At 31.5% G+C, this 27,901-nt stretch overlaps 3 protein-coding genes across 3 annotated transcripts; 2 read left to right on the top strand and 1 right to left on the bottom strand.

Moving 5' to 3' along the window:
- Nucleotides 1-6,161: 6,161 nt before the first annotated feature.
- Nucleotides 6,162-9,519, top strand: LOC123885641 (two-component response regulator ARR2-like). The gene is made up of 6 exons (XM_045934934.1): nucleotides 6,162-6,536; nucleotides 7,098-7,250; nucleotides 7,393-7,770; nucleotides 7,961-8,037; nucleotides 8,301-9,257; nucleotides 9,351-9,519. The coding sequence occupies exons 1-6, from the start codon at nucleotides 6,362-6,364 to the stop codon at nucleotides 9,435-9,437; spliced, it is 1,827 nt and encodes a 608-aa protein (XP_045790890.1). The 5' UTR covers nucleotides 6,162-6,361; the 3' UTR covers nucleotides 9,438-9,519.
- A 14-nt stretch (nucleotides 9,520-9,533) lies between these two features.
- On the bottom strand, nucleotides 9,534-11,945 carry LOC123885640 (COBRA-like protein 7). Its single transcript, XM_045934933.1, has 3 exons — nucleotides 11,700-11,945; nucleotides 11,331-11,616; nucleotides 9,534-11,103 (listed from the first exon to the last, which is right to left on the bottom strand). The coding sequence occupies exons 1-3, from the start codon at nucleotides 11,943-11,945 to the stop codon at nucleotides 9,674-9,676; spliced, it is 1,962 nt and encodes a 653-aa protein (XP_045790889.1). The 3' UTR covers nucleotides 9,534-9,673.
- A 12,520-nt stretch (nucleotides 11,946-24,465) lies between these two features.
- Nucleotides 24,466-25,869, top strand: LOC123886874. Its single transcript, XM_045936148.1, has 3 exons — nucleotides 24,466-24,645; nucleotides 24,715-25,466; nucleotides 25,545-25,869. The coding sequence occupies exons 1-3, from the start codon at nucleotides 24,466-24,468 to the stop codon at nucleotides 25,867-25,869; spliced, it is 1,257 nt and encodes a 418-aa protein (XP_045792104.1).
- Nucleotides 25,870-27,901: the final 2,032 nt, after the last annotated feature.

Genomic DNA, 27,901 nt, shown 5'->3' with positions numbered 1-27,901 from the left:
TACATCACTATAAGAAACTCGTGTTCATACGAGGGAGTGAGATGAGAAAAGAAATTACATCAAGAAAATATAAGAGAGGCACGACACGCAGGCCGTATTTAAAATCCCAAATAAAACGAAAAGAAGAACTAAGGCCATAACCATTCATCATGCAACTTTAATAACAATAAACACATAATTTATTATTATTACATTAGTCCAATTAATAAAACACCATGATTGATCACCTTACCCATGTTGGGAAATCGATTCATAAACACTTTTATAAACGCAGCGGAATTTTAAAATTAAAATTTCCCATCAATGGATTCTTGTGAATGAGCATGATCAGGTCTAGAATATTACCTTTGAAGAACAAATTTGTGGCCGCCTTTCTTGATCACAAGCACCGCACTTGCAGCACCTCCACTTAGTCCACACGAACAGGAACCTTCGATCTCACAGTGCTAGCTGTTCTTGGATGAAGGCTGAGGGAATTTTGTGCGGTTTAGGGTTTAGAGAAATTCAGAATTTCTCTAAATTCGGTTAGGGTTTGTTAAAAACATAACTACTGAACTTCATAAGGCTCTATTTATAGAGTTTCTTATGAGGTCTTTAGTTTACACGAAATTGGGCTTCTCAAGCCCAATAACCGTTTGTCACTAACTGCACCCCCGCAATAAGTCTTACTTATTTTTTCCTTCTTAACTGTCCTTATGTGTGTGACCCTGTAGGTTTTTATGACGTTGGCAATAATATTAATCGTAATATTATAAACAGTGAGCGGTATCTAGCAACACATCACTGTTACCCAAGTCACAGGAATGTCACGTGATCTGACTAACCTTTCCGTGATAAATATCTTGTGCACAATTACCCTTTTGCCCACATGTCTATATTGAACACAAGGCATAGTATGTCATCCTTGTCTAGTTCAATATTGGGCCCATAGACATATCTCCCGTTATGTAGGAGGGACAAATTCCATCTAGGTCACTCATGTCCCTCAGCATGATTCGTGGGATACCCATCAACCAACTTTATAATTATCCAGTTACGGATAACGTTTGAATGGCAACAAGGTATTACACTCCTGCATCTAGGGTACATGGTGGTTTCAGGTCGAAGGGTGGGATACACCTTTTATCACTATGAGAAAACTTATGACATTTCATAACACTCTATGTAGTATTCTCATGGTGGGTCAATCCGATATAAAGTTACCCTTAACATTTATATCTATGTGAAGACTTGATAACTCATTATCCATGATCAGTGAGATATGATCATCAGTCTACCAACATAATAGTCTTTATGCTTTAACGTTATCCCATTTCACAATAAAGCTTGACTATGGATATGTTTAAGAATAGTGTTCTTATATTTAATGGAATCTCACGATTAAGTCACACTTAACGTTCCATTCAATGAACTTACTATTCTAGGGACTCTATTATTATTTAACACATAAACATAATAAAGAAAAAGCCTTTATTTAATAAGTAAATTATCCAATACAAGTATCATGCAATTATAAATAATTGGCCTCTAGGGCTTACACCAACAACAATATGAAAAAGACCAGAGGAATGAAAGAGTGAGACATAGCCATGACTGAGGTACGTAAAAGACACAAAAAAGGGTTGTGGAATATTTGCATGTTAGAGTGGTGAATCAATGGTGGTATTTAAAGGAAATCAAAATAAATATAAAAGGATATGTTTCAATTCAAAAGACAAATTAAGAAATAAAGTCAATTCTCTAGACGAGTAAAAATAATAGTCAACTCTATAAAAAGTCAATTGTCCAAAAAAAGAAGATAAATTCGTAAAAGAATTAACATTTGGATATATATGTTAATTCTCAAATTATAAATATATTTTTTTTCAAAAATATATGTCCAAAACTAAATATAAGTCAATTCTAAAATTTAGGCCGTTTAAAAAATTTGGGCCCAAAAATCATTAATTAAGATTTGTTGTTATTTTAGAGTATACCGTATGCAAAATTTTAGGCTCTAAAAAATTTGCAACATTATTATATTATTGTTCCGGACTAGGCAACACTCATAAAGGTGGTCGCCCATTTGTATCTCAAGCCCAACAACCTTATCTGTCATCCTTAAGATACCTCACTCAGAACATATAAATGACACCTTTACAAGATCACTATATTCTTATGATGTGTTGTCCATAGTGGATAAATGACCTCTATCAAGAGATATTTATTCCCCATTCCACTCTCATAGTGAGACCCATGAAACAATTATTCCATCATTCTCCTACATATACGCACGTGCACTCATTCTCAACGTACACACGATTCACCCATTTCATACACTCTCATCTTGAGCAGTTATTGACTTGAGCGCTATTGTTAATATTTTTACATGTACCCTTCCCATCGCACTTGAGCTCGCCATCACCATCACCAACTTCATCAAACTGCCTATTCAGATCAAGGGTGCCGTCTGTGGGGAAGATTTTCCCCATAAATCTTCACTAATTCACCATCTCTACCCATTTCATCTCGATGCAACAAATTCCAATGGCAAGATCTGAAAACTCTGAACAACACCATATTGTATCCACCATCTCAGGTGGAATCATTCCACGCGAAGAGTCATCAAGCATCATCAAATGCAAGACGCCTGAGTTAGACCCCAAGCCGGGAAGGAGATCATAATCCTAGAGTTTGGAGATCAAGAATTGGTAGATGGAGTCCCCAACAAGGAACTACCCCTCATAATTTTAACCACCACAAACAACCACGATGTATCCCGGATACTAATTGACGTGGAAGTTTATGTGATGTTATGTACGAGGAGTTATTTTCCAAATTGAAGATGAAGAAAGAGCACATGTTACCATATATTGGAGGACCTTTGGTAGCCTTCGACGAATCCATTACTTAACCTTTGGGAATCTTCGTTCTCCCAACCACCTTCCAAGATGGAAGGACACTGGCATCTAGAGAACCGGTTGTATTCTAGGCAGGTCGACCCTAGCTTATGTAATTTTTAATTTTGCATTCTAATATAATTTTGTTTCCTGTAAAATATTGGTTTGGATTGTAAAGTTCAAAAATGCAAGTTCAAATTCTATAATCTGAAATCGCAAAAACATGCTTCTATAGCATGGTAGCTATGAAATTTTAGGGCTGTCTGGGAGCCTTGGGGGTGGGGTGGGGGGTGAAATTATAATAAGGCCTGTAAATGTTTCGAATGGTGCTACTTTCATTCGAGGTCGAATTCGAAACTTTGCAATTGTGTATGTGAGTTTCATACATGTCACTTTGCCTATAGATAGGAAAAAAATGTAATGTGAGTTTTAGTGATACTTCTCATTTTCTTTGTAGAGAAATTATGTATATACAAAACAAGTTAATTCTGTTAAAACTTAAAAGACAACAACATAAAGTTCATTAGCCATTGGTGGGTCGCTATTTAAATCCCTTTATTCATAGAATCTGTCAGATGAAGTTGTGTATGTATGTGATGTACTTGTTGTTTTTCTGCTTAAACAAAACTGGGTATAGCTTATAGTTCAGCGGTATATCACAACACTTACACCATATTGTAACTGCAATAAGGCCAGGTTTTTGACTTTTAGCAATCATAATTTAAGATTCTACCACTTGAGTAGATGATGCAAAGAAAAAAGTGAATGATTATGTTGTCCTAACTGGAAGGACACCTAGATAAGGACATATTTTATGGACACATTGTAAATTTAGATCAAGTTCAAAGAACATGGCATTTAAATGATTATTGCTATTATTTTTAATTCCATATTATATGAGGGATATCAGTTCAACCGCTAATTAGTAAATAGTTCAGTTAAATGATTTCTGCTTATATACGACACATTTGTTTTGTAACTCCTTTTTTATTGGTCTATATTCATCTTGTGTAGAGATTTAATTTTTTATTAATAATATATTTGTCGTTCAAAAAAAAAAAATAGTCAATGAAAAGTCAGAGCTTTATTCGAATATGACATTAGGAGAATTCGAATATGAGATATTGAAAGTAACACATTTCAAAAATTTAAGCTTTCACCATCACACAAATCCATGTAGGTTAATTATACATACAAATTCGTCAAAACAATATAGCATATATATATTTTCAAAACAAGACTAATCAACAACAATGTAATTTAGAATTGCAGAGATAGTTGGTGATAAATAACAATTATGAGAATGTTTCGTAAAGATAATTTAGTTGGTAGCAATTAAAGACATTATTAAAGGAGTTAAAGTTCGAATATCAGATTTTTCACTTCTTCATATTTATAGTATGTAAGTCTAGTTACTATAGAATTAGAAAAAAAATAAAAAATTTGAGAGCATAATTACCCTTATTATCATTTAGCTGATGACAACATCTTTATTAGGCTTAATAGAATAATCTAACCCATATTGTAACCAAAAAAAAAGAATAATCTAACCCATATGGATTAAGACCTTTCTTGCATTAATCTCAAAATTTCCCTAAAAAACTCAAATGAGAAATTTATACAACATTATTTATATAGAGAACCTATGAGAAATTTGTTTTGACAGTTAGTAGTAGTTATATCAGATTGAAATGATCATTAATATGTATTTGGCAGGTATGTGCTGATTTATCATCAAATGTGCAAATTATTACAATAATAAACTTGTACACATTTCCTTCATGGCCTATTTTTAGTGACCAAAACGAAAATGTCCTGATCCACATTTATGAGATTATAACACTTTATGGTATTACTCGTCAGAATGGGCCAATTATTACTGTTTTGTATAGTGGTCCAACCTAAAATCCCTCCCTGTCCTTGCACGTGGCTCTAGTACCCTTCAATATTAGGGTCCACACATCATAGTACATCTCAGGATTTATTTGCTTATCTTTTTAATTGGAATATGGATTTTATGCAGTCAAGACAGACGGTTAATGTAGAATTAACGCTATAAAATGTATTGATCTGATTTAAGAGCTGAGATTCAACTTCAATAGAGAATTTATATCTGTATAATTGTTACTCGAAATTATTGTTAATACATCAAAATAAAAAGAAAGCATATTTTAAAATATTAATTGCAATTTTGTTTTGATGAGGTTCTCACCCGTATCCCCGACATAGTTATCCGAAGATGCACCACATTCAATTTTTCGTGCTCTTGCTACGATTAAGCGATCCTCTTCAGATAATTCGTCCAAAATAGAATCCTATCTACAATATTTGTTTCAACTTTCATCATTTTAAAAAGATGAAAATAGTAGTTTAAAATTTTATAAAATGTATTATACATATTTTGGATTAATTCATTTCAGTCTTTCAAGTATTATGCTAGAATTAAAGAAAAGTTTGGTAAAAGATAGTAGATATTTGATAAACTAGTGGATAAAGGATAAACTTATAGTTAATTAAATAAATAAATTGAATTTGTAAAAATTGATAAAATTAACAGCTACACTAGCTGATAAATATTAGTATGAAATAACATAAAAATATTTTTTTTAACAAAAAAATATTAACAGCTACACTAGCTGATAAATACTAGTATAAAATAAGTTGATTTCTCCTTCCATATCTCACTCGGTAAAGACATTATGGTACAATATGCATGAATTGATATTCGAATTCGAAATTCTTCATTTATTTACTTTAAGGCTTAAATTTTTTTTGTCAAGTAGCCTAGTGGTAAGAAATTTCACCCTTAAAGATATATAAGTGGAATGCATGAAGTTCGAACTTTAGCCACTACTTATAATATGTGATGTCGCTTACCAACTGAGCTAAGCTCATTTGAACACTTTAAAAGTTAAATTCTGATGGTTAAACATATTGACAAAAAAAAAGGCTTATAAATATAAGTGAAACGCAAATGACTAACCTCTATAAGGAAAAAAAAAACCTTTAAAACACACTAGATGAGCCAGAGATCAAACTCATCATCATTATCATAACGAGTTCAAATCTAATTCAGATTAACTACATTAGCAAAACACAATAATTGATTACAACCGTTAATTTATAATCAAATAATTTAAATTATATATCAATAATCTTAACTGTCAATTTAAATCAGACGGTTGAAAGTAACAAATGTGTAAAGCCCAAAATGTCCAAGAAAAAAAAAACATCAACGTCAACTTGCAAAAGTAATAAGGCTTCAAGAATCAAGACAGCATCAAACCTACAGAGTATTTTTTCACTAGGTGTATAAATAACAATAACATTATCTTCTACTAAAAAACTAAATTAGATTACCCTTTTCTCCATTTCTTCCACATAAAATCATCAATTTTCACTTCCAACACATTTTCAACCATGTGAAAAACAACAAAACAAAAGTGTTGTGTTTTCTTTGTTTTTTGTTGGATCTCTAAACCATGAAACTCAGCAACAACAACAAAGTTTCCATGCCAACTTCAACTTCACCATTAAACTCCGGCGACAACTTCATCTCCGACCAGTTTCCGGCGGGTCTCCGTGTACTTGTTGTCGATGATGACCCAACCTGTCTCATGATCCTTGAAAGGATGCTTCGTTTTTGCCTCTACGAAGGTTTCAATCTTCATCTTTGTTTCACTAACGCTCATGTCTTCTTGATTAATTAGCACTAAAAATCTTAACTTTATCTTCATTTTTCAACTGTTATGTTCTTATAGATACAAATTACCAATACCCTTTTGTTATGAAGTTTGATTGAGTTGTTTTTATTCTGACCCATTTCATTTTTTTTTTCTTTCTTTAGATTCTTATTTGCAAGTTGCAACCATCTTTCTTTTGAATTATGCTTTTGATATGGTTTAACCCTTTAATGGCAGATTTGTTTGAAACTTGAAAAAATTGCTTCTTTTTTTTTCCAACTATTGGAATATATTTCAAACTATGAAGCACGAACATATATACTGAACACGACACGTGCACTGACACGTCGACACCGGTAATAATTTGAGAAAATGACATGATGATGTGTGGTGTCCGCACTGGGACACACCTAATCTGAGGAGTGTATGTGCTTTATAGATTTCAAATGAAAGTATGAGACTTGAATATATTGTGTAAGATTTGTTTTTCATCATTTGATTCTATTTTGCTTGTTGGGTCTATTTCAATTTTCAGTTACCAAATGCAAGAGAGCCGAGGTTGCATTATCACTTCTTAGAGAGAACAAAAATGGGTTTGACATTGTTTTAAGTGATGTGCATATGCCTGATATGGATGGATTCAAACTTTTAGAACATATTGGATTGGAGATGGATCTTCCTGTTATTAGTAAGCATTGTTTTTTATTGATTTGCATTGATTATCTATGAAGCACAGACACATACACGAACACGCCTAATCTGAGGAGTGTCTGTGCTTCATAGTTGAGTATTGACATTAACTGACATTGTGTGTGTGAATGTGTTTATAGTGATGTCGGCTGATGATGGAAAAAATGTGGTAATGAAAGGTGTGACACATGGTGCTTGTGATTATCTAATCAAACCGGTGAGAATTGAGGCTTTGAAGAATATATGGCAGCATGTGGTTAGGAAGAGAACGAATAAGTGGAAGGATGTGAAGCAATCTGGTGGATTAGATGAAAGAGATCGAGAAAAAAAGGTGTCCAGTGATGCTGATTACTCATCTTCAGCTAATGAAGGCAAGAGCTCGTCAAAGAAGAGGAGGGATGAGGAAGATGAAACAGATGAGAGGGATGATTCTTCCACGTCAAAGAAGCCACGAGTTGTTTGGTCTATTGAGCTCCACCAACAGTTTATGGCTGTTGTGAATCAATTGGGATTAGACAGTATGTATCCCTCAACTATGTTATGTTCTTGCAAAGAATGTTCGCTTTCATCTTTGTTTTCAATGGTGTCTCATCTTACGCGCAAAAAATTACCTAATAATAGTATATCAAATACTTCTGTTTGTCTGGTTGATTTATGTATAACGTAAAGGCCTCATCTTTTGTTTTCCAATTTGATTTTCATGTGCAGAGGCTGTTCCTAAAAAGATTATGGAAATGATGAATGTTCCTGGGCTCACTAGAGAAAACGTTGCTAGTCATCTTCAGGTATGACACTATAATGACTCGTGTTACATTTACTTTCGGAGAGACTCAGGAATTGCTGTTATCATACTTCCACTTTTGTTACCGTTAATAGTCTCACATTGGATGAGACACGGCCTAAAAAAGTGTTTATAAGTGGTGGACAATCCTCACCAACCGGTTTTGTAAGGGTTAAGTTAGGCCCAACTCAAATTCTAAGAGTTACAGTCATCAATGATATTAATTGAAGAAGCTAACTTTTTTCATCTGTGTTTTGTTTGGTACAGAAATACCGTTTGTATCTTCGACGGTTGAGCGGAGTTTCCCAGCAGCAGAGTAACTTGAACAACCCCTTCATGAATCCACAAGAGTCAATATTTGGGGCAACGCCAATAAATGGAATTGATCTTCAAACTCTTTCAACTTCTGGCCACCTCTCGCCTCAAAATCTAGCCAAGCTTCAAGCGGCAGGACTTTTCAGTTCTGAGAACTCAAAACTAAGATTTGGAGAAGGACAACTGCAACATATGAGCAGCATTAAACCGACGAACTTTCTTCACGGGATCCCTATCAACATGGAGCCAAAACAGTTTGCCAATTTCCATCAATCTGCTCAATCATTTAGCAGCACGAACACGCGAGTCAATGCTTCTTCTCCAAAGAGAAGCCCCTGGTTGATGCAGATGGCTCAGTCTCAACCAAGAGGTCATATGCTAAATGAGAATATCAATTCTCATACTACAAGGTTTCCATCATCTTCAATGCAACCTACAGGAGCAAATGGAATATCAGTCAATAGTTTCCCTCTTAGATGCACTCCGGGTTCATCCAGTAGCAGTTCAAAAGGTGCATTTCATGCGGAAGCTACTTCGGGAATTAAAGAATCAGGTGGATTTAGTTATGATATTTTTAATGAACTTCATCAGAAGTCCAACAATTGGTGCTTAGCAAATACAGGCCTGTCATATGATGCTTCTCAACATGCAAATCCTTTACAAGGCAGCATTGATGTCTCGCCGCCGATTTTAGGCAATGGTGGTTTTCACTCTATCCAACAGACACGACAAAATAGAGATGGTATGAGTCAAGGTAGTCTTCAAAATGTTGGTCAACACCTCAATACACCTTTTTTTGACAATTCATTAAGGGTTAAGAGCGAAAGAATTCTGGATACAAACTCTGAGATTAACCCTTTCTCTGATCAATTCAGTCAAGAGGATCTCATGAGTGCATTTCTGAATCAGGTTGGTTCTTCCTTTCCATTGACTCTAAATATTTATGTTTCCTTAGTTTTCCTTTATAGACAAATCAATTTATTTATCTTTCTGTTCTCGCAGCACGGAGGCATTGGTCCACTTGAAAATGAGTTTGACTTTGATGGATATTCCTTAGACAACATTCCGGTTTATAACAGATCATGTTAGTTCTCTTTCTAATTGTAGTTGCCAATGTAAATAGTTGGTGCGCCACATGAATCTAATCATCATTATGCAATTGGCTAGCTCATATCTGAGTTTAAATTGTTCAAAATATAGAAATTAGTTTATGCGAATATTTCAGGCTTAGGTAGTTTATCATAAAAAAATTGTATGTTTATATCGTCTTACACAAATCTGAAAACTTGGAACAACAACGAATCATCCAAAATATAAATACAATGTCACCATTGTTGCATCAAGATGATTGACAACAATATTAGGATCGTAATAGTAACCGAGGAAAATTCATTCCTCAAACCATTGCTTGGATACACCGAAGGGAGAGAACATTCCTCCCCATTGAAGAACACTTTACTAGGAAAACCATCACCACCAGCCACATTGATTTCATCCTTTTTTTTCTTCGTAAACAAAATTACCGACTGCTGTTTCCCAGGCACCCTCGGATCTCTTTGAGGGTTTGACCCATTTGCTTCTGCTACAAGAAAGTTCAATCCTTTCTTACCTTGCATGAATATTGTATTGTTTAATTTCTCTAATAAGCTTCCATTGAATGAATACATTTCCTTAAAACCTACTGCACCTTTGTCCATTTGCACCGCAGCAAACCAATCGGCGAAATCCGTCTCACCCCAGTTAAAAATTGTGATCCTTGCAGTCCAACCTTTTTTATCATCTGTGTTTACATGCCAATTTATACTCACACCACAATTATCACCACATGGTATAGGGTTAGGTACTTGTAAATTTTTGTACCTAGCCCATTTATGTGCTATTTCACTTCTATTCTCAAATGGAAAAAGAAGTGCTTTTGATGGAAGCCACATAGCTGGTGTATTAGCACTACATGTTCTCTCTTGATTACTAGGACATCCACATGCACATGTATTACAAGGAATAACTGATTCATTATAATAAGCTGAAAATGAGACACAACATTTAGGAGAATCACTTTTTGATGATGACTTTGTAGTTATGTTGCACACAACTTGCCAACTTGCAATTGAAGATATGTTTGAAGGTAACCCTGTTGGATCTTGAGATTGACTAGGACTAACCCTAATCGGGGCGCCGCATTTGTAATCAGGGTTAATCGTATCACCTTTAATCTCCCAATTTTGTGGCGGTATAAGGTTTGACCGATTGATATTTGGTGGCATTTTAAAGACATGTATTTGGAACCTTGAAATTGACATGCTAAGGTCCATATGTGGTGGTAGTATAGTACCATTCCTACAACAAAATGGTACTTTACCAAGTTGTGTATCATTGAACCTTGTTGGAGGTAAATCAATTATTGTTGGTCTTTTTTCACAATTCAATACATTAGAAAAATCAAGTTCCTTGTAAAATTCACTTTGTGAACCAAAAATACAGTTTGAAGAATCTATAGTTGATGGATAAGCACCTTTCATTGTGTGGATAAATTCATCATTTGTCCAATTCCAGCTTAATTTCCAATTGTCAAGTCGTCCTAGAGTGTTATGGTTTGAAATTGTTACTTCTGCCCAATAATTGGAATTGTATGCTTTGATCACATCATACATTATGGTAAGATCACCATTCTGTCTAGGTAGAAATTTTTCATTTGGTGTGATTTTTGTCTTGAAATTGGGATCACTTTTGCAACATACATGAGTTTCATTGTTCCCTGAAGAAGTGTCATGAGTCATTAAAATCGAGTATAGTTATATCCCTCTGGATATAAATATAAGCAAAAAGTCACTTTTCAGATTCATTGAATAATGGATAAATCTGGTCTATATTATAGCTCATATCCATTTATTATTCAATGAATCTACAAAATGACTTTTTGCTTAAATTTAAAACCGGAGGGAGTATCAATTTAGACACCATATTACATTACTGCATACGAACCTTGAGAAGCGGGTTCACCACAAACGAATCCATCATTAGCAAGGTTTATGGTAGAAGGCATAGGAACGCTTGGTGGCGCAACCCCTAATGTTGTCCCCACCATTTCTACCTGAACCTGCATCTGCGTTAAGTCGCCTGCAGTTTCTGCTGCTGTCTTCAAATCAATTACTGAAGACCCTGCAAATATGGTCCCATTCCCAACTGCGCTTGGGATGCTTCTCCCGTCGGCGAGGACTGCATTGGACGCCGACACCAACCACTCTTGGTGCCGAAACCCAACGAATACCTATTTGAAATATAGAGTTAGTTAGTAACTACTGTAACTAATAACAAACTAGTATTAACTAACTATATTTCTAATAACACCACCTTCCAAGACTTCAGCTCCACGAGTCCATTGTTGAGCACTCTTAGTGTCGACTCAAACCGGTACGGTTGCTCCACCTGATCAGACACGTTCGGCGGTAGCTTTGCACCTCTGTTATATGCGTACGACAGGAATATTCCGTTGCATGAATCTGAGGTTTGTGGCTGAGATGTTGCTGGGGTTACAGTGAAGATTGATAAGACAACGAAGATGAAAAAGCACCGGCAGCTACACAAGTTTGAGGCCATTCAACAGTTATGTGTTTTTATTAAAGAGAGGTATTTGAAACTAAAAAAAGTAAGAGCTAGTAATACTAATTCATCATATATATATATATATATATATATATATATATATATATATATATGTATATGTATGTGACCTTGTTAAGAATCATTAAGAATGGATTCATGAATAGTAATTAATAATTAATTGTGTTGAGTATTTCAAAGGGATATATAAAATTTGCAAGAGTGTCCAAAGGCTAACATCATTCATGAGTGTCTTTGTATGCTTATGTTTGTTTGCATTGCCAAATAGATGACATTAGTCCCATAGGGGGGAGGTTTGGTTGATTTTGACTGTTAAATGTGTTGGTAGATATGATGATCATACATTTTTTTTTACCTAATGCTAGATGACATTACTGCTGATTTTTGACATATATTTTTGTCATGTAACTAAAGATTCATTTTTCAGGTTTATTTAATAACTTATGTATTCGGTCCATGATGATAAAACAATTTTTGTTTATATATGAGACCAAATGAAGTGTATAAAGACATGGTCAACAACTCAAGGACAAAGATTGTTTGCCAAATGGATTGAGTTGACAATTGAAAAGGTATTGAGAATAGGTTGAACTTTTTTGTTTACATATTCTTATTGGGTAATTTAAAAAAAAACTAAGTTATGGATTAATCTAACCGGATGAAACTATTGTGAAAACTAAAGTCCCATATAAAAAAGATAGAAAATCGAGTAAAAGTTCATAAAGAAATATAACACTCATCTTACAAACTGATTTTATAAGGATGATTCAATCTTGATATAAAAACGAAGTATCAAGCATATCGATTAGACCACCTACTGTTTTTATGGATTATACTATCACTTATGCCATTTAATAAAATAATAATAGATGGCTGTGTTTCCATCATACTTCCATATGTGTTCCGTTAGTTGGGCATTACAGAGTAAATCAAAATACCAAGCAGCGACCGTTTTGGCAATGGAAAATTGGAAATATCTCTTGGAATATTAATTTCATGTGTATCTAGAACAGATCCGGAAGCTTATCACACCGGGGGCCGAAAAATAGTAAAATAATAAAATTAATGAATTTATGTATAAAGTTTATTTTTGTGTACATCGATGTGAATTTTTTTTATTTAGTGATAGAAAAATGATGAACTTCAATTGTATCCCCTTTAATTCTCACCGCCAAAACTTTTTTCGCCTGGTTTTAAGGTTGGGTGATAAAAAAATATGAACTCCTGTATCATCTGATCCGCAAATTCCCAAAATAAAATCATATCGTGCTATTGTGAAACCTTTAAAATCAAACCAATTCACTAATTTATTCTCATCCATTTCAAGTGGTAACAAAAATCAAAATCATAAATCTTAGATTTTGGAGCTTCCTCTCTCATATCTATATTTGCAGAATTGGCGTTGATATGAAGTGTAGTCTTTTTTTCTTTTTTAATCATTTTTTGATTTTTTTCTTGTGATTTTGATCCGTTTGTGGTGAATGTTGAAGCAGTGCAAAAAAGAAGGAGTATCATAAATCTTAGATTTTGGAGCTTCCTCTTTCATTTGATCCACTTGTGGATCATTAACTTATGATACTCTTTATGATACTTTTATTGGAGATGCTCTAAAGAATTGGATGGTAAGCTTTTTGTACCATACAATAGACATTTTCATAATTACATAAATAGTATAGAATTTTGGGTTAAATATCTTTTTAGTCCTTTTTATGCTACTTTTTAAGTTAGTCCATACTATAATTTTATTAGATTTTTAGTCCTAACAATTTTTCCATTTTTAATATTGTTGAGTGGACAAACTAACATTCCACGTTGACGCCACATATGATGCCGCGTGGACTCAAATTGACATGTCATGCCATGTGTTAAAAACCAGATTTAAATTAAATTTCTTATATATATATATATATTTAATTTTTCGGTTATGTAGATATACATCGATACATTTGCTGAGGTGGATGATTCTGATTGGTTTATAAATAGTATTTATTGATTTTTCTATATTAAATATTTTTTATGGACCAATCGCAATCATCCACCTAAACCGTATACCGATACAAATCCACATAATATGTGTACCAGAGTGTTCCTCTATCATATACCCAAAAAACTCCGAAAATTCAATGCATGAAGAAGTCTTGAACACACTTCTCCCTCTCCTCTGTTTTTCAAGTACTTTTTCCAATTTCAACAATCAAAACCTAAACCTTAAAATTGAAAAAAATGTTTGTATTGTGTGAATTAACTCTCAGTTCTGCTTACAAGATTTTATGTATGGATTACAAAGAAAATAATTTCTACTAAAACTTTTGAAGATATATCATCAAATGCACATCAAGAACAACTCAAGGTCTTGCCTCATTCACAACCATGTCTAGTTATTATAACATTTTCCAATTTTACCAAGGTGTTGGCCGGGTGAAGATTGAAGAAGATTAAGAACAAGAAGATGAAGGAAATTAATGGTGGTCTAGTGTTTATATTTTTTTTCATTTTAATTAACAATTTAAATGTACATGTGGCGTGCCACGTCATTAAATGTGTCCATGAGGCATTACATGTGGTGTTGTGTGGCATATTCCGTTTGTCCACTCAAGCTGTGAACCACGAACCAATTCATGCGAACCAGTTCACAATGCTTTTGCGAATTCGGTTCACACAAATTCGTGAAGAATTCACGTAAAATGGCGAACCAAGCGAACCAGCATATAATTATTATAAATATTAACACTGCATTAAAATTTAAAACTGCGTTTAGGCATTGTCTACACTTTGGAAAGTAACAGTGGCCCATCAATGAAGATGTGCATTAAGCATTGCCCAATGTTGTTCTTTGAATTCCTTTTGTACACTTATTTATATACCTCAAGCTTTAGAACTTGTGAAACTAAGCAATGTGGGACTTTTTTCCTCTTCGTACTCCTAGCTTTATAACGTAAATTATGATAAATAATAGATACATAATTTTTATTTATTTTGAGGGTAGGCTTGGCGAGCCATCCCTATAACTTATGGCAGTCATATGTCTTGATAGCCATACATACAACACTCACCAACAAGGATGAACGTGACATAATTAGCCAACTGACCATTTTTAATAAATAATAGATACATAAGTGTAATAGGGTTTTATAAATATATAATAAAATAATAAGAGTTCAAATTTACAATCACTTTGTATTTCAATCATATATATAAAATTTATTCTCACATGACATGCATGAATAAATAAAAATAAATAAGAGATCTATTATTCTTTACTATATATATATATATATATATATATATATATATATATATATATATATATATATATATATATATATATATATATATATATATATATATCTCGATTGGTATATAGTTGGTGATGTTATTTGCTATTAAAATACATGACTAAAGTCATTTTTAATTCATGAGAATGAGTGAAAACCAATTGTGTGTGAATTATCTAATATTCAAAATTCATTCTTTTAATTTAAAGTTAATAATATATTAACTTTTTATATATTTTTTAATTAATATTCCTAACACTTACATTTCTCAATTAAAAATAAAATTCTTAATTTCAAATTAAATTCAAAATTCAATTATCAATTACGAGTATATAATTTTGATCTCTAATTTAAGCAATATTTGATATATTTGTTTTTATGTCTCGACTGAATTTAGATTACTAAGAGCATCTCTAATGGTGATATCATTTTGGGTATCATATATTACTAATAAGTGGTCCATACATTGTCATGTAATATTTATGCAACTCATACATATTTTGCTCCTATGGTAATATCATTTGGGTATCATACATTATTAGCAAGTGACCTCTTTTATATTTATTTTTATAACTGAAATTTGTTATGAATAATTTGGTGGATGTCCATTAAGCATTGATCCATTCCATTGGCCCATTATATTGTCCTATAAATAGGACTTGTATTGTCATGTAAAGAGACACCTTGATGAGAATAATACAATCTCTATTCTTTCTCTCTTATCTTCTTCTCTCCTCTATACTTATATATTATTACTATTACTTATATTTCATAACACGTTATCAGCACGAGCTTACCAACTGAGGTACGCAATTCTTATTCTATGAAATCACAAGTAGTTTTTATTTTTGATTATTATATGATTATGAATCGTTTGAACCTTGTATACTTATAAAGATCAAATAATAATAATTAAAATTAAATAAATAAATAAGCATCATTTCTTTATGTATTTAATTGATTCAATGTTGTTTACGCTTCGTGATATCCGACATTTGTATGGTGAAGCATAACACTTTGATCATTAATATTACATAAAATGTTGATCAACTATTTATTTATTTATAATATGTATCTTGGATGTTTGATATTGTTTGAGTTTCGTGACCGACAATAGTCTGGTGAAGCATCATTATGCTTCGTGACCGACACCTGTATGGTGAAACATCGACACTTCGATCATCCAAAAGAACATAAACATATTTAAGAACTGGCAAAATTACACTACAGGTCCTTTATCTTTTATTTTTGTAACACTTTGGTCCTTTATCTTTTTTTTGTAACAATTTGGTCCTTTATCTCTTTTTTTCGTAACACTTTGATCCGTATCTTATTTATTTATAAAAAATAAAGGACCAAAGTGTTACAAATAAAATAAGATAAAGGACCAAACTGTTACAAAAAAAGGGACTAAAATGTTACAAATAAAAAAAATAAAGGACTAAAGTGTTACAAATAAAAGATAAAGGACCAAAGTGTTACAAAAAAAAGATAAAGGACCAAAGTGTTACAAAAAAATAAGATAAAGGACTTGTAGTGTAATTTTGCCTGAAGAATTCATAATCTTGGTTCCTGAAGAACCTAGAAAGTTAATACATGAATTCCCGAAGAATTCATAATCTTGGTTCCTAAAGAACCTATTCTTAGTTCTTGAAGAACTTAGACATTTAATACATGAATTCCCGAAGAATTCATAATCTTAGTTCCCGAAGAACTTAGAAAAAATTAATTTTGCTCCTGAAGAACTTACGAAATATCACCATTTATCACCATGAATCCCTAATGGATTGCACATCAAAAATATTTTTATGTGTTATATAGTTCCTGAAGAACTAATAAAACAACTTCTTTTTCTCTTCAATGAATTCTAGATGAATTCAATATTCATACATCCTTGAAGGATTGTAAATTGATAGTGATTTATTATATAGTTCCTGAAGAACTCAATGGATAAAATTGTAAAATTCAATTGCTAAGTAAATTTCACAAAAGCATGTAGCATGAATCGCACTGTTTTTGCGGCCATACAGATTTAATTTATGAATTCCCGAAGAATTCAAAAGCATAGTTCCTGAAGAACTCATATTATTCTCTATGAATTCCTAAGAATTCAAAAGGGTAGTTCATGAAGAACTCAAGATTATTCCGTGTGAATTCCATTCCGTGTGAATTCCATTCCGTGTGAATTCCAGAAGAATTCAATAATTTAGTACACTACTAATACATTCATATGTCATTCATATGTACCGTCAAAAAAAAATGTCATTCATATGTTAATTTGGTCAATCAATCTCATTGAAAACAATTGAATGCCTTTTATTTCTTTCTTTTATTGTTTTCAATTTATTACATGATTTGATTCATTTGAAATTAAATGATTTGTTTTGAAAATAAAATTAGTTGATTTGACAAATTTTCAAATATCAATTGAAATATCATATCGTTTAATTTCTTTTGTGATTTCTATTAGCCAAATTTTTGTAATTGTGATACTACCTATTACTTTTGGGATTTTTGCAAGATGAAATCAACTTGACCTTTTAAATCCTGAATTAAGGGATTATTTATTTATATTATTTTTGACAATTGTGATGTTTCCTGTTACTTTCATATACTAAGTTTGAATGTTACTAAAATAAAAGGTGTGCATGACTTAATACTTTATTCATTTTATTTTATACGATAACTTTGTACTATGTGTTATTATGAATTAATTCAGCTACTACAATGCTTAAGGTATGAATTATGTCTTATTAAGAAAATATTTTTCTTCCATAATAAATCAATTTAATTGATATTTTTTTCTTTTGGAACTAAAATTATAATTCATACCTTAATCATATCTTTTTTCTTTTGGAAATAAATTTAATTATAATTTATACCCGGAATATTTTTTTTATATATTCAATTCAAGAATTCAAGAATATTTGTTTGATATTAATATCATATCCTTGGTTTATGGAATTTGAATTTATTTTGTGAAATTTTTAAATATTTGGTGTTGATTGAATGTGAGAACTGAGAATCATATATAATTTTAAACTATATTAATCTCACGATTTGATCCTAAAATATTATATGAGAAACTCTTTTTTACTTTAAAAGTTGTAACACTAATGTTAATTATTTTGTTAAAGTGTTCTATTTGGAAATTTATTTTAGGCTCAATTTTGTTAATTATTACACCAAATTTTTTTTTTACGATAATTATTACACCAAATGTTATTTATATGAATATTTGTAAATATTTTGTAAATTTTATATTGTCTTGTTATTTGAATATTCACTTGCAAATTGTTATTGAAATTATTATTTTGAGGAACTATTAAGACAATTGAATATTAAATTATCCTTGCATTGATTTATTATTAGAGTTTTTTTTATTATTATTATATATTGGTTTGCAGTTGATTTGTGGCTATTTGAGATGACTTGTAAAGTCATCAAAGTTTATTGGCTCCATTTGCAAGGAAGAATTCGAGTGGCAACCTGAAGTTTGCTTGGATCTCATTTATATAAATGTACAAATGATTGGTAAGGGCATTCACTCGCTAATATGATGAAACGTTTTTAAACGGACATAAATGACAATAGTAATAATTCAGCCCAATAATAAGAGAGATGTTGATTTGCAGAACAATTGATTGCATAAGTATTAATCTTCTTGTCATTCATATTATGAATATCAATATGGAAACAAGAAATGAAGAGATGTTGAATATCTCTATATATTACTACACATATTTTGGATAAATTAAGTGTAATAAAAAAGTTATAAACCAGAAGTTTATACTACACTTTTATATATAATAATGCAATTGAAGCACAAATTATTGTAAACCAGAAGTTTACATATCATATTAAATTTATTGTTGGCAATACCGGTTGGGTCATCCCGGATTTATTATGATGCGAAAAAAAAATACTATAAATATATATTGAAGGGCCCGAAGTTCCTTCATTCTAGTAATTTTTATCGGTTACTAATTCCCAAAAGAAATTTATAATTTGAGATTTTTGACCATTTAGATATTTTGTGACTTGAATTGATGCATCAACTAAATTGGTCACATACATGTTTACTCACAACCAGAAGTTTGTGAGTTTGTTTTCTCAAATAGTTTTGCTAAGATCTCATTTTTTAAATTCTTAGAAAATATTTGATAAGTATCGTATGTCAATTGAAATCGATATCAAATAGAATATGATCATACAAAAAATGGACTAGAAGATCCATTCTTTAGACGTCTAAAGTAATTACATGACTGATACTTATGAGATCATAACTTCTAATTTATATTTTGGGAACATTCAAACATGTATATTGAGATACTAATTCGCATCAAGCCAACTAGTTATTATAAGTTCTCCCCTAATTTACAATTTGAACTTTGTTTATAAACATGATTTCCATATAAGCATTTTTGGATGTGTCGTGTATGTGCAATTGCTCCAATAGAATGCATTTAAACGGTTCTTAAAGAATATTGGGAAAATGTATTTGATATGAATCTTCATCTATTATAAATCATCTTGAGCCAAAAATTGGAGAATTATTTACAGCCCTATAGGCTGATTTTCAAGTGATGAATTAATTTTCCCAATATTAGGGGGGAGAATAAGCAGCTGAAAAATATGAACCAGAAGTTCAAATGAATCACTTGAAATAAATTAATGTTATTATCTCACATTGATCCTCATAGTTTGAATCAAATGTTCAAAATATAAATCATTTGCAAAATTTATGAAATCAACTATTAGCTGCTAATGCTCCAAACAAAATGGATGTCCCTGTTGGACAATCTTATTTTTCAAATCAGTATTAACCACCCTGAAGTGTGGTAGATCAGTCGGTTCCAACGATAGAAATTCTCAAATAAGAAAAGGAGCTAAAAAGAAAATGACCCAAGTGAGGATATGAAAACTTCAAAAGAGTATTTGACATAATTGAGTTTTAAGTTCCAGAAGAACTTCTCAGGTACCTGAAATTTATGATAATAAAGAGATCTTGACGAATTATGTCATGAATGAAATATGATGGAACCGAAAAGAAGTCAACGTTGATGATATTTTTATATATAATATAGCGCTATTTATGAAAAGAGTTAATGAGGATCATGAACTAAATTCTATTGAGAATTATAGACAATGATTGTCTAAATGAAAACGCAATTGCTACGTAATTAAAGTCACTTTGCAAAGTGAAGATTTTTGGACCAGCAGTCCATACACCTAAAGATGTAAAACATGATAGATACGAATTAATTTTCGTGTGAATAGAAAATGTTGACATACAAACATTAAAAGCTTGATTTTTTTATTTAAGCATATTGGTAAAAGTTTGCCATTGAATGTGAAGAGAAATATTCACCTGAAGTGAAATCAAAATCCTTCTCTTACTTGATTAAGTCTTACTTGATTAAGTTTATTAACACATGGAAAATTCAATTTATTTGACAAATGTGTCACGATATATTTGTATGGCTCACTTGTTAGTGTGAATTATATAAAACTCCTTGAATGATTTAATTTCCACGAGACATACATTTCAAACTATTTGAGAAAAGAAAATATACAAATATTTAAAGTTTGACTCATTATTAAAGAATAATGATAAACGTCTATCATTAATTTTCAATAGGCATATTCACCTGAAGTGAATTCAGAACTTCTTTATAATTGATTAAGTTTAGTATATGTATTTGAATGGCTCACTTAATAATGATGATTACATGAAAATCATCTCACTTGATAATTATATGAAAATCCCAAAAGGATTTAATTTTCGTGAGACACATATATCAAACTATTGGAAATGTGACTTAATAAACATGAATAAGTCTCCTTAAATACTCGAGCAATATATATGCATGTTGTATAATATTCTTGTTGAATATTTCCAAGTGAGAAATATGAAAATGACAATTTGTTCATTTTAAGAAAATATTTGGCAATGAATTTTTTTATCTATCTATGTTGATGATAAAAATATCATCAAGAGACTCCTTAAGAGCTTGAAATATTGTCATTTCTTACAAAATAAGTATTTGAAGAATATTTTAGAGTTCGAGTAAATGATGAAGAACTAATTGGTCCTGAAGTACCACATTTTAGTTCAATTGGGGCCAAATACATTATGGACCTATTATTTGTTGTCAATATATCATCAAATATATATTTTGTTATTTTAGATATGCAGGTAATTTGTTTAATCCTCGTAAAGGTATAGATCACAAACAAACTATATGTTCACATGAAGAAGTACAATTACTCATGGAGATCTATGAAACAAACAACAATAACAATATCATGAAGAAAAAAAATGACGAGGAAAGTTGAGGAGTATATAGAAGATAAATCAAGAATGTGATTTGGTTGAAGTGTGTCATTCATCAGATACAAGAATTTGTGAGTTTTCTTCTAAAGAGTTATTGTCAACGATTCAACATGAAGATAATGTCGCACAAACTACATATTTGGAGAAGATTATATGATAAAGAAGATAAGACATGTCTTTCTACAAAGTCAGCTTCAAGTAAAACTTTTGAGCAACTACTACAACTATATAAGATTATTTGATTTTCTTCGTCTCATATATAATTGTCTTTATGAGGGGGAGATATAAATATGTTCTGCACTCTTTTTCCCTTAACCATGGTTTTGTCCCACTGGGTTTTTCTTGGTAAGGTTTTTAATGAGGCAGTTCACACACAAATGATGATGTACTCTTTTTCCTTCACTAGGATTTTTTCCCAATGGGTTTTCTCTAGTAAGGTTTTAACGAGGCATATCCTCGATGGACATCCAAGGGGGAGTGTTATGAATAATTTGGTGGATGTCCATTAAGCATTGACCCATTCCATTGGCCCATTATATTGTCCTATAAATAGGACTTGTATTGTCATGTAAAGAGACACCTTGATGAGAATAATACAATCTCTATTCTTTCTCTCTTATCTTCTTCTCTCCTCTATACTTATATATTACTCCCTCCGGTCCTTTTTATAAGGAACAATTTGGAAAAAAAATTTGGTCCTTTTTATAAGAAACAATCATTAAATTTATTCTTACAATTTCATTTCTACCCTTATTAAATTGTATTCATTCCAAAGTTATGCATTAATTAGAGTGACATATTCCCTAAGAATAAATTAATACACAAAGGTTAGTTTTGGAATAGATTGTAAAATTTTAGAATTTTTATTAAGAAAGATAAGGTTTCTTGGTATGTGTGTTTTTACCAAATTGTTCCTTATAATAAGAACCGGAGGGAGTATTACTATTTCTTATATTTCATAACAAAATTAATGATATTAATTTGATGAAACAGTACCTTAAACAAGATACCGTACGTATCATCAATTTTGATACTCTATATGCCAAGTCATAGAACTCCAATAATAAAAAAATTAAGGTACGGATCATTAACCTATGATACTCTTTATGATACTCTTATTGGAGATGCTCTAAAGAATTGGATGGTAAGCTTTTTGTACCATGCAATTGACATTTTCATAATTATATAACTAGTATAGAGTTTTGGGTTAAATATCATTTTAGTCCTATTTTTATGCTACTTTTTAAATTAGTCCATACTGTAATTTTATTAGATTTTTAGTCCTAACAATTTTTCCATTTTTAATATTGATCTTTACCTTTAAATTATTGTTGAGTGGACAAACTAAACATTCCACGTTGACGCCACATATGATGCCGCGTGGACTCAAATTGACATGCCATGCCATGTGTTAAAAACCAGATTTAAATTAAAGTTCTTATATATATATATATATATATATATATATATATATATATATATATATATATAATTTAATTTTCCGGTACACATTATGTAGATATGCATCGGTACATTTGTCGAGGTGAATGATTCTGATTGGTTTATGAATAGTATTTATTGATTTTTCTATATTAAATATTTTTTGTGGACCAATCACAATCATCCACTTAAACCATATACCGATACATATCCACATAATATGTGTACCAGAGTGTTCGCCTATCATAAACCCAAAAAACTGATTAACAAAAAAAAAAAACCCAAAAATTCAATGCATGAAGAAGCCTTAAACACATTTCTCCCTCTCCTCTGATTTTCAAGTACTTTTTTCAATTTCAACAATCAAAACCTAAACCTTAAAATTGAAAAAAATGTTTGTATTGTGTGAATTAACTCTCAGTTCTGCTTACAAGATTCTATGAATGGATTACAAAGAAAATAATTTCTAGTAAAACTTTTGAAGATATATCATCAAATGCACATCAAGAACAACTCAAGGTCTTGCCTCATTCACAACCATGTCTAGTTATTATAACATTTTCCAATTTTACCAAGGTGTTGGCCGGGTGAAGATTGAAGAAGATTAAGAACAAGAAGATGAAGGAAATTAATGGTGGTCTAGTGTTTATATTTTTTTTTCATTTTAGTTAATAATTTAAATGTACATGTGGCGTGCCATGTCATTAAATGTGTCCATGAGGCATTACATGTGGTGTTGTGTGGCATATTCCGTTTGTCCACTCAGCAATATAAGTAGGGACCAATTTTAGAAAATCGCATATAAGTATGGATTAAAAACATATTTAATCCTAGAGTTTTTTATTAGTTTTTTGGTTTGAATATGTTTTTGGTCCCTCTAAATATATCAAATTTTATTTTTGATCTCTCTAAATTTTTAGTTTGCAGTTTCAGTCCCTACTTTTTTTGAAAGTTCGTGTATCATATTCAAAATGACTTTATTTTTTAACATATCATTATTAAGATCTTAAAATACTAGGTTCCATTTAGATTGACTTATTTAAAACTTATGTGGGCTTATCTACTGATATAATTGTTGAGAAATACAATTCAATGACTTGGTGAAAACAATCAACAACTTGTTAGTTATTTGCTTAGCAAGTTAGTTATTAGTTTGATTGTTGTAACTACTTTAGTTTGTTAGATAGTTTGTAACTAACTTGAGTTAGTTACTCTAATCATGGTTATTTGTTAACCAAGTATCACACTACAATTTGTATCCCTATAAATTGTATTTCTAAGATCAATAATAATCAATGCTCATTGATGAAACTATTCCCTCTCTCTCACTCTCTTCTTCCACTCTAACAAGTGGTATCAGTTAGCCTTTTATGTTTTGATCCAATTCCCTTTTCACATAGCATTCAACCATTCCCTTCTTCCTTTGATTCATTCTTACTCCAAGATGAATAATAACAATGGTTTCCCTGCAAATCTTCCAATTCTTGATGGCAAGAATTGGGACCAATGGTGTGTGAAGATGAATGTAATCTTCAACTATCAAGATGTTGAAGATCTCATCACCACTGGTTATGAGACCCTTGCAGCCAATGCAACACAGGATCAGCAAACTGCTTTCAGAGAAGTCAAGAAGAAAGACAGTAAAGCCTTATTCTTGATCCATCAATGCGTGGATTAATCAAATTTTGAGAAGATTGCTGGAGCAAAAACTGCAAAAGCTGCTTGGGATATACTTAGCAATGCCCATGGTGGAGGAGATAAAGTCAAGAAGGTGAAGCTTCAATCTCTTCGAAGACAGTATGAACTGGTGGGCATATTGGATAAAGAATCCATTGGTGAGTATTTTACAAGATTACAAACTCTGGTAAATTCAATGAAAAACTATGGTGAAGTAATCTCTGAGGTACAAATCATTGAAAAAGTGCTTAGAACCTTGAACCCTGAATATGATCACATAGTGGTAGCAATTGAGGAATCAAAAGATCTGTCTACAATGTCAGTGAATGAGTTGCAAAGTTCACTTGCAGCACATGAACAGAGGTTGCAAGAAAGGAAAGAAAAGAAAGACAACAAAGCTACTCAAGAACAGGCTTTGTATGCAAAAAATGGAGGTCAATGGAATAAGAATGGAAAGGGAAAGAATAAATGGAATAAGCATAAGGGAAAGACTAAGTTCAGTAATGATCACAATGGTGATCATGATCAACCTGAATCTTCAAAGAAAGACAGTTTCATCAAGGGTAAGAATGGTGGAAAGAAGAGTGACAAGAGCAAGATTCAATGCTACAACTGTGAAAAGTGGGGTCACTATGCTTTTGAGTGCAGAAGCAAGGGAAAGAAGAAGCTCGACAATGAGGCACATCATGCTAGACAACATGATTCAGATTCAGATGGTTTCCTTCTGATGGTGACAACAAATTCAGAAAGTGATAACTCTAAGCTATGGTATCTTGACACTGGATGTTCAAACCATATGACAGGGCATAGCGATTGATTATTGGAATTTGATGAAAATTTCAAAAGCAAAGTGAAGTTTGCAGATGACAGCACTATATTAGTAGAAGGCAAAGGCAAAGTGATGGTTCAGAGGAAGAATGCTAATCACACTTTTATCACTGATGTGCTGTATGTACCATCTATGAAGCACAACCTGTTGAGTCTTGGACAGTTACTTGAGAAAGGGTTCAATTACTCCACAAAAGATCACAACATTCAAGTATTTGACCCTCAGAACAAATTGATTTTGAAAGCACCATTGTCAAACAATAGAACGTTCAAAGTGAATCTTCAAGCTTCTGCATTTCAGTGCTTTTCAAGTTTGATCACTGAAGATGAGAAATGGTTGTGACATTACAGGTATGGACATTTGAACTTTAAAAGTTTGAATCACTTGTGTAATAAGAAAATGGTTGTAGGGTTGCCACTGATTCACACACTAGAGAAGCTGTGTGAAGGTTGCTTTGTAAGCAAACAACCTAGAAATTCATTTAAGAGTTCAGTGTACTCTAGGTCAAAACAACCACTTGATGTAGTCCATTCTGATGTGTGTGGACCAATTGAAGTTCACCATAAGCAACCACTCTATGTCCATCAAAACAAAGTGAAGAATATATTTGAGGGGTTAATGGATTTCTTCGTGAATTTGCTTTTCAAAAGTTAGGAGTCAACGGAAAAATATTGTGTCATTGTAGAAAATGTGTCAACTGTAAGTCACGTTCTCGCTCAAGTGTTTATGAACACTTAATTGATCCGCGATACGAATTTTTAGAGGTTTTACGCAATGCATATTTCATGGTGAGAGATGTGCGTGTTGTATGGGCAAGACTCCCGAACCTAAAAGAAAATCAAGCAAGGATGTGTGCATTGGTGGAAAGTGTTATGGCATTGATTCAAAATCGATTTTCTGGAGAAGATGTGAATGATATTTTACAAGTTGCAAGAAAGATATATTGTATTTTACTCTTCTATTTCATTCGTCAATAATATGAAAACATATGTTTAGTTTGTAACTTGTATTATTTTTTAACTAAAAATAATTCGTATTATTTTATTTTTTTTAATAGATTTTAGATGCTTCTGGCTAGTGCCTATGAACAAAAGAATTATACAAGTCCAAACATTAATTAAGATGGAAGAGAGGAAGATTAGAAGTTAATTTTATTTTGACTGATTAAATTTTATTTTGACCGATTTCTTTGTAACTTTTAAGATTTTTACGACTTTATATGTTTTTAAATACAAGTTGATACCTCTATGTATTGAACATTTACTTTATAATGAAATGATGTGATTTTATATTTGTAAAAAAAAAAAAAAAAAAAAAATACAATATGGCATTCTTAGATTGAAATTTTTAACCGTCATGATCAGATTCGAACCTCCAATCCCTTCATTTATAGAGTTTATAATTACTTTTTGTTTATTACCAAAAAAACTGGTATATGATGGGTCAAGTATTTATTTAATTAATTAATTAATTAATTAAAGGTAACTTGGTTGGTTTCATTGATCAAGGTCCCAATTGGCAATAGTCTAAGTCCAGTGCTCATGATCTGTCTAGTTAATGATCTGTCTAGTTACTAATATTTGTCGATCAAATTTCATTTATATTTAGAGCACGTTCGTTTTTTAATTTTAAATTTTTTAAAAAACAACCATGATCTGTCAGGCTATTTTACATTTTTTTTAATAGTTTGTGTCCTTTTTTTTAACTATGTTATATATGTATGAATTTTGCCGCTTAACAATAATTAATATTGGTCCGTCAAATAGCAAATAAAATTATCTCCTTCCAATTAATATTAATTTATACTCCCTCCGATTTTGTCAAAATATATTTAAGACCGCAAGGAGTATGCAAGATAAAATTCTATCTTTACACCAAAAAAAGGTATTTCTTTCTTTACAGTTGTTATATTCTATCTTAGGGTGTGCCAACTGAAATCATTATAATGATATTTTCGTCTATACTGTCTTTATCAACAAAAGAAAAATATGTTGCTGATAATATGATAATTAATTAATTTTCTGTGTGTCAAAACAGTTATCCTCTAATTGAAAAAGCATATTTAATATGTTTGCCGCATTATTGGTAGAAAGGGTGTGACAATTATACATTGAGGTCAACATCTCGATCCATCCTCCATAATTTCATATTTAATACTACCTAACTTCTCCATTGAAGTGTGTCTGCAGAAAAAAAATGTGTGGAAGTGTTCCATCCATTTTGAAATATAAATAAAAATAGATCAATAAAATTTTACATTAAATATATGAAGTTTAATTTAGGGGAGTTCAGAAGTGACAATTGTTAAAATTTATTTGAGATACATTATAAAAAAAAAATAGGGTCTATTTTTTCGATGATACTTTTTCTTTTT

This window comes from Trifolium pratense, linkage group LG5 (assembly GCF_020283565.1).
Source record: "Trifolium pratense cultivar HEN17-A07 linkage group LG5, ARS_RC_1.1, whole genome shotgun sequence".
Taxonomy (NCBI): domain Eukaryota; kingdom Viridiplantae; phylum Streptophyta; class Magnoliopsida; order Fabales; family Fabaceae; genus Trifolium; species Trifolium pratense.
This window is presented reverse-complemented; position numbering and strand designations above follow the sequence as displayed.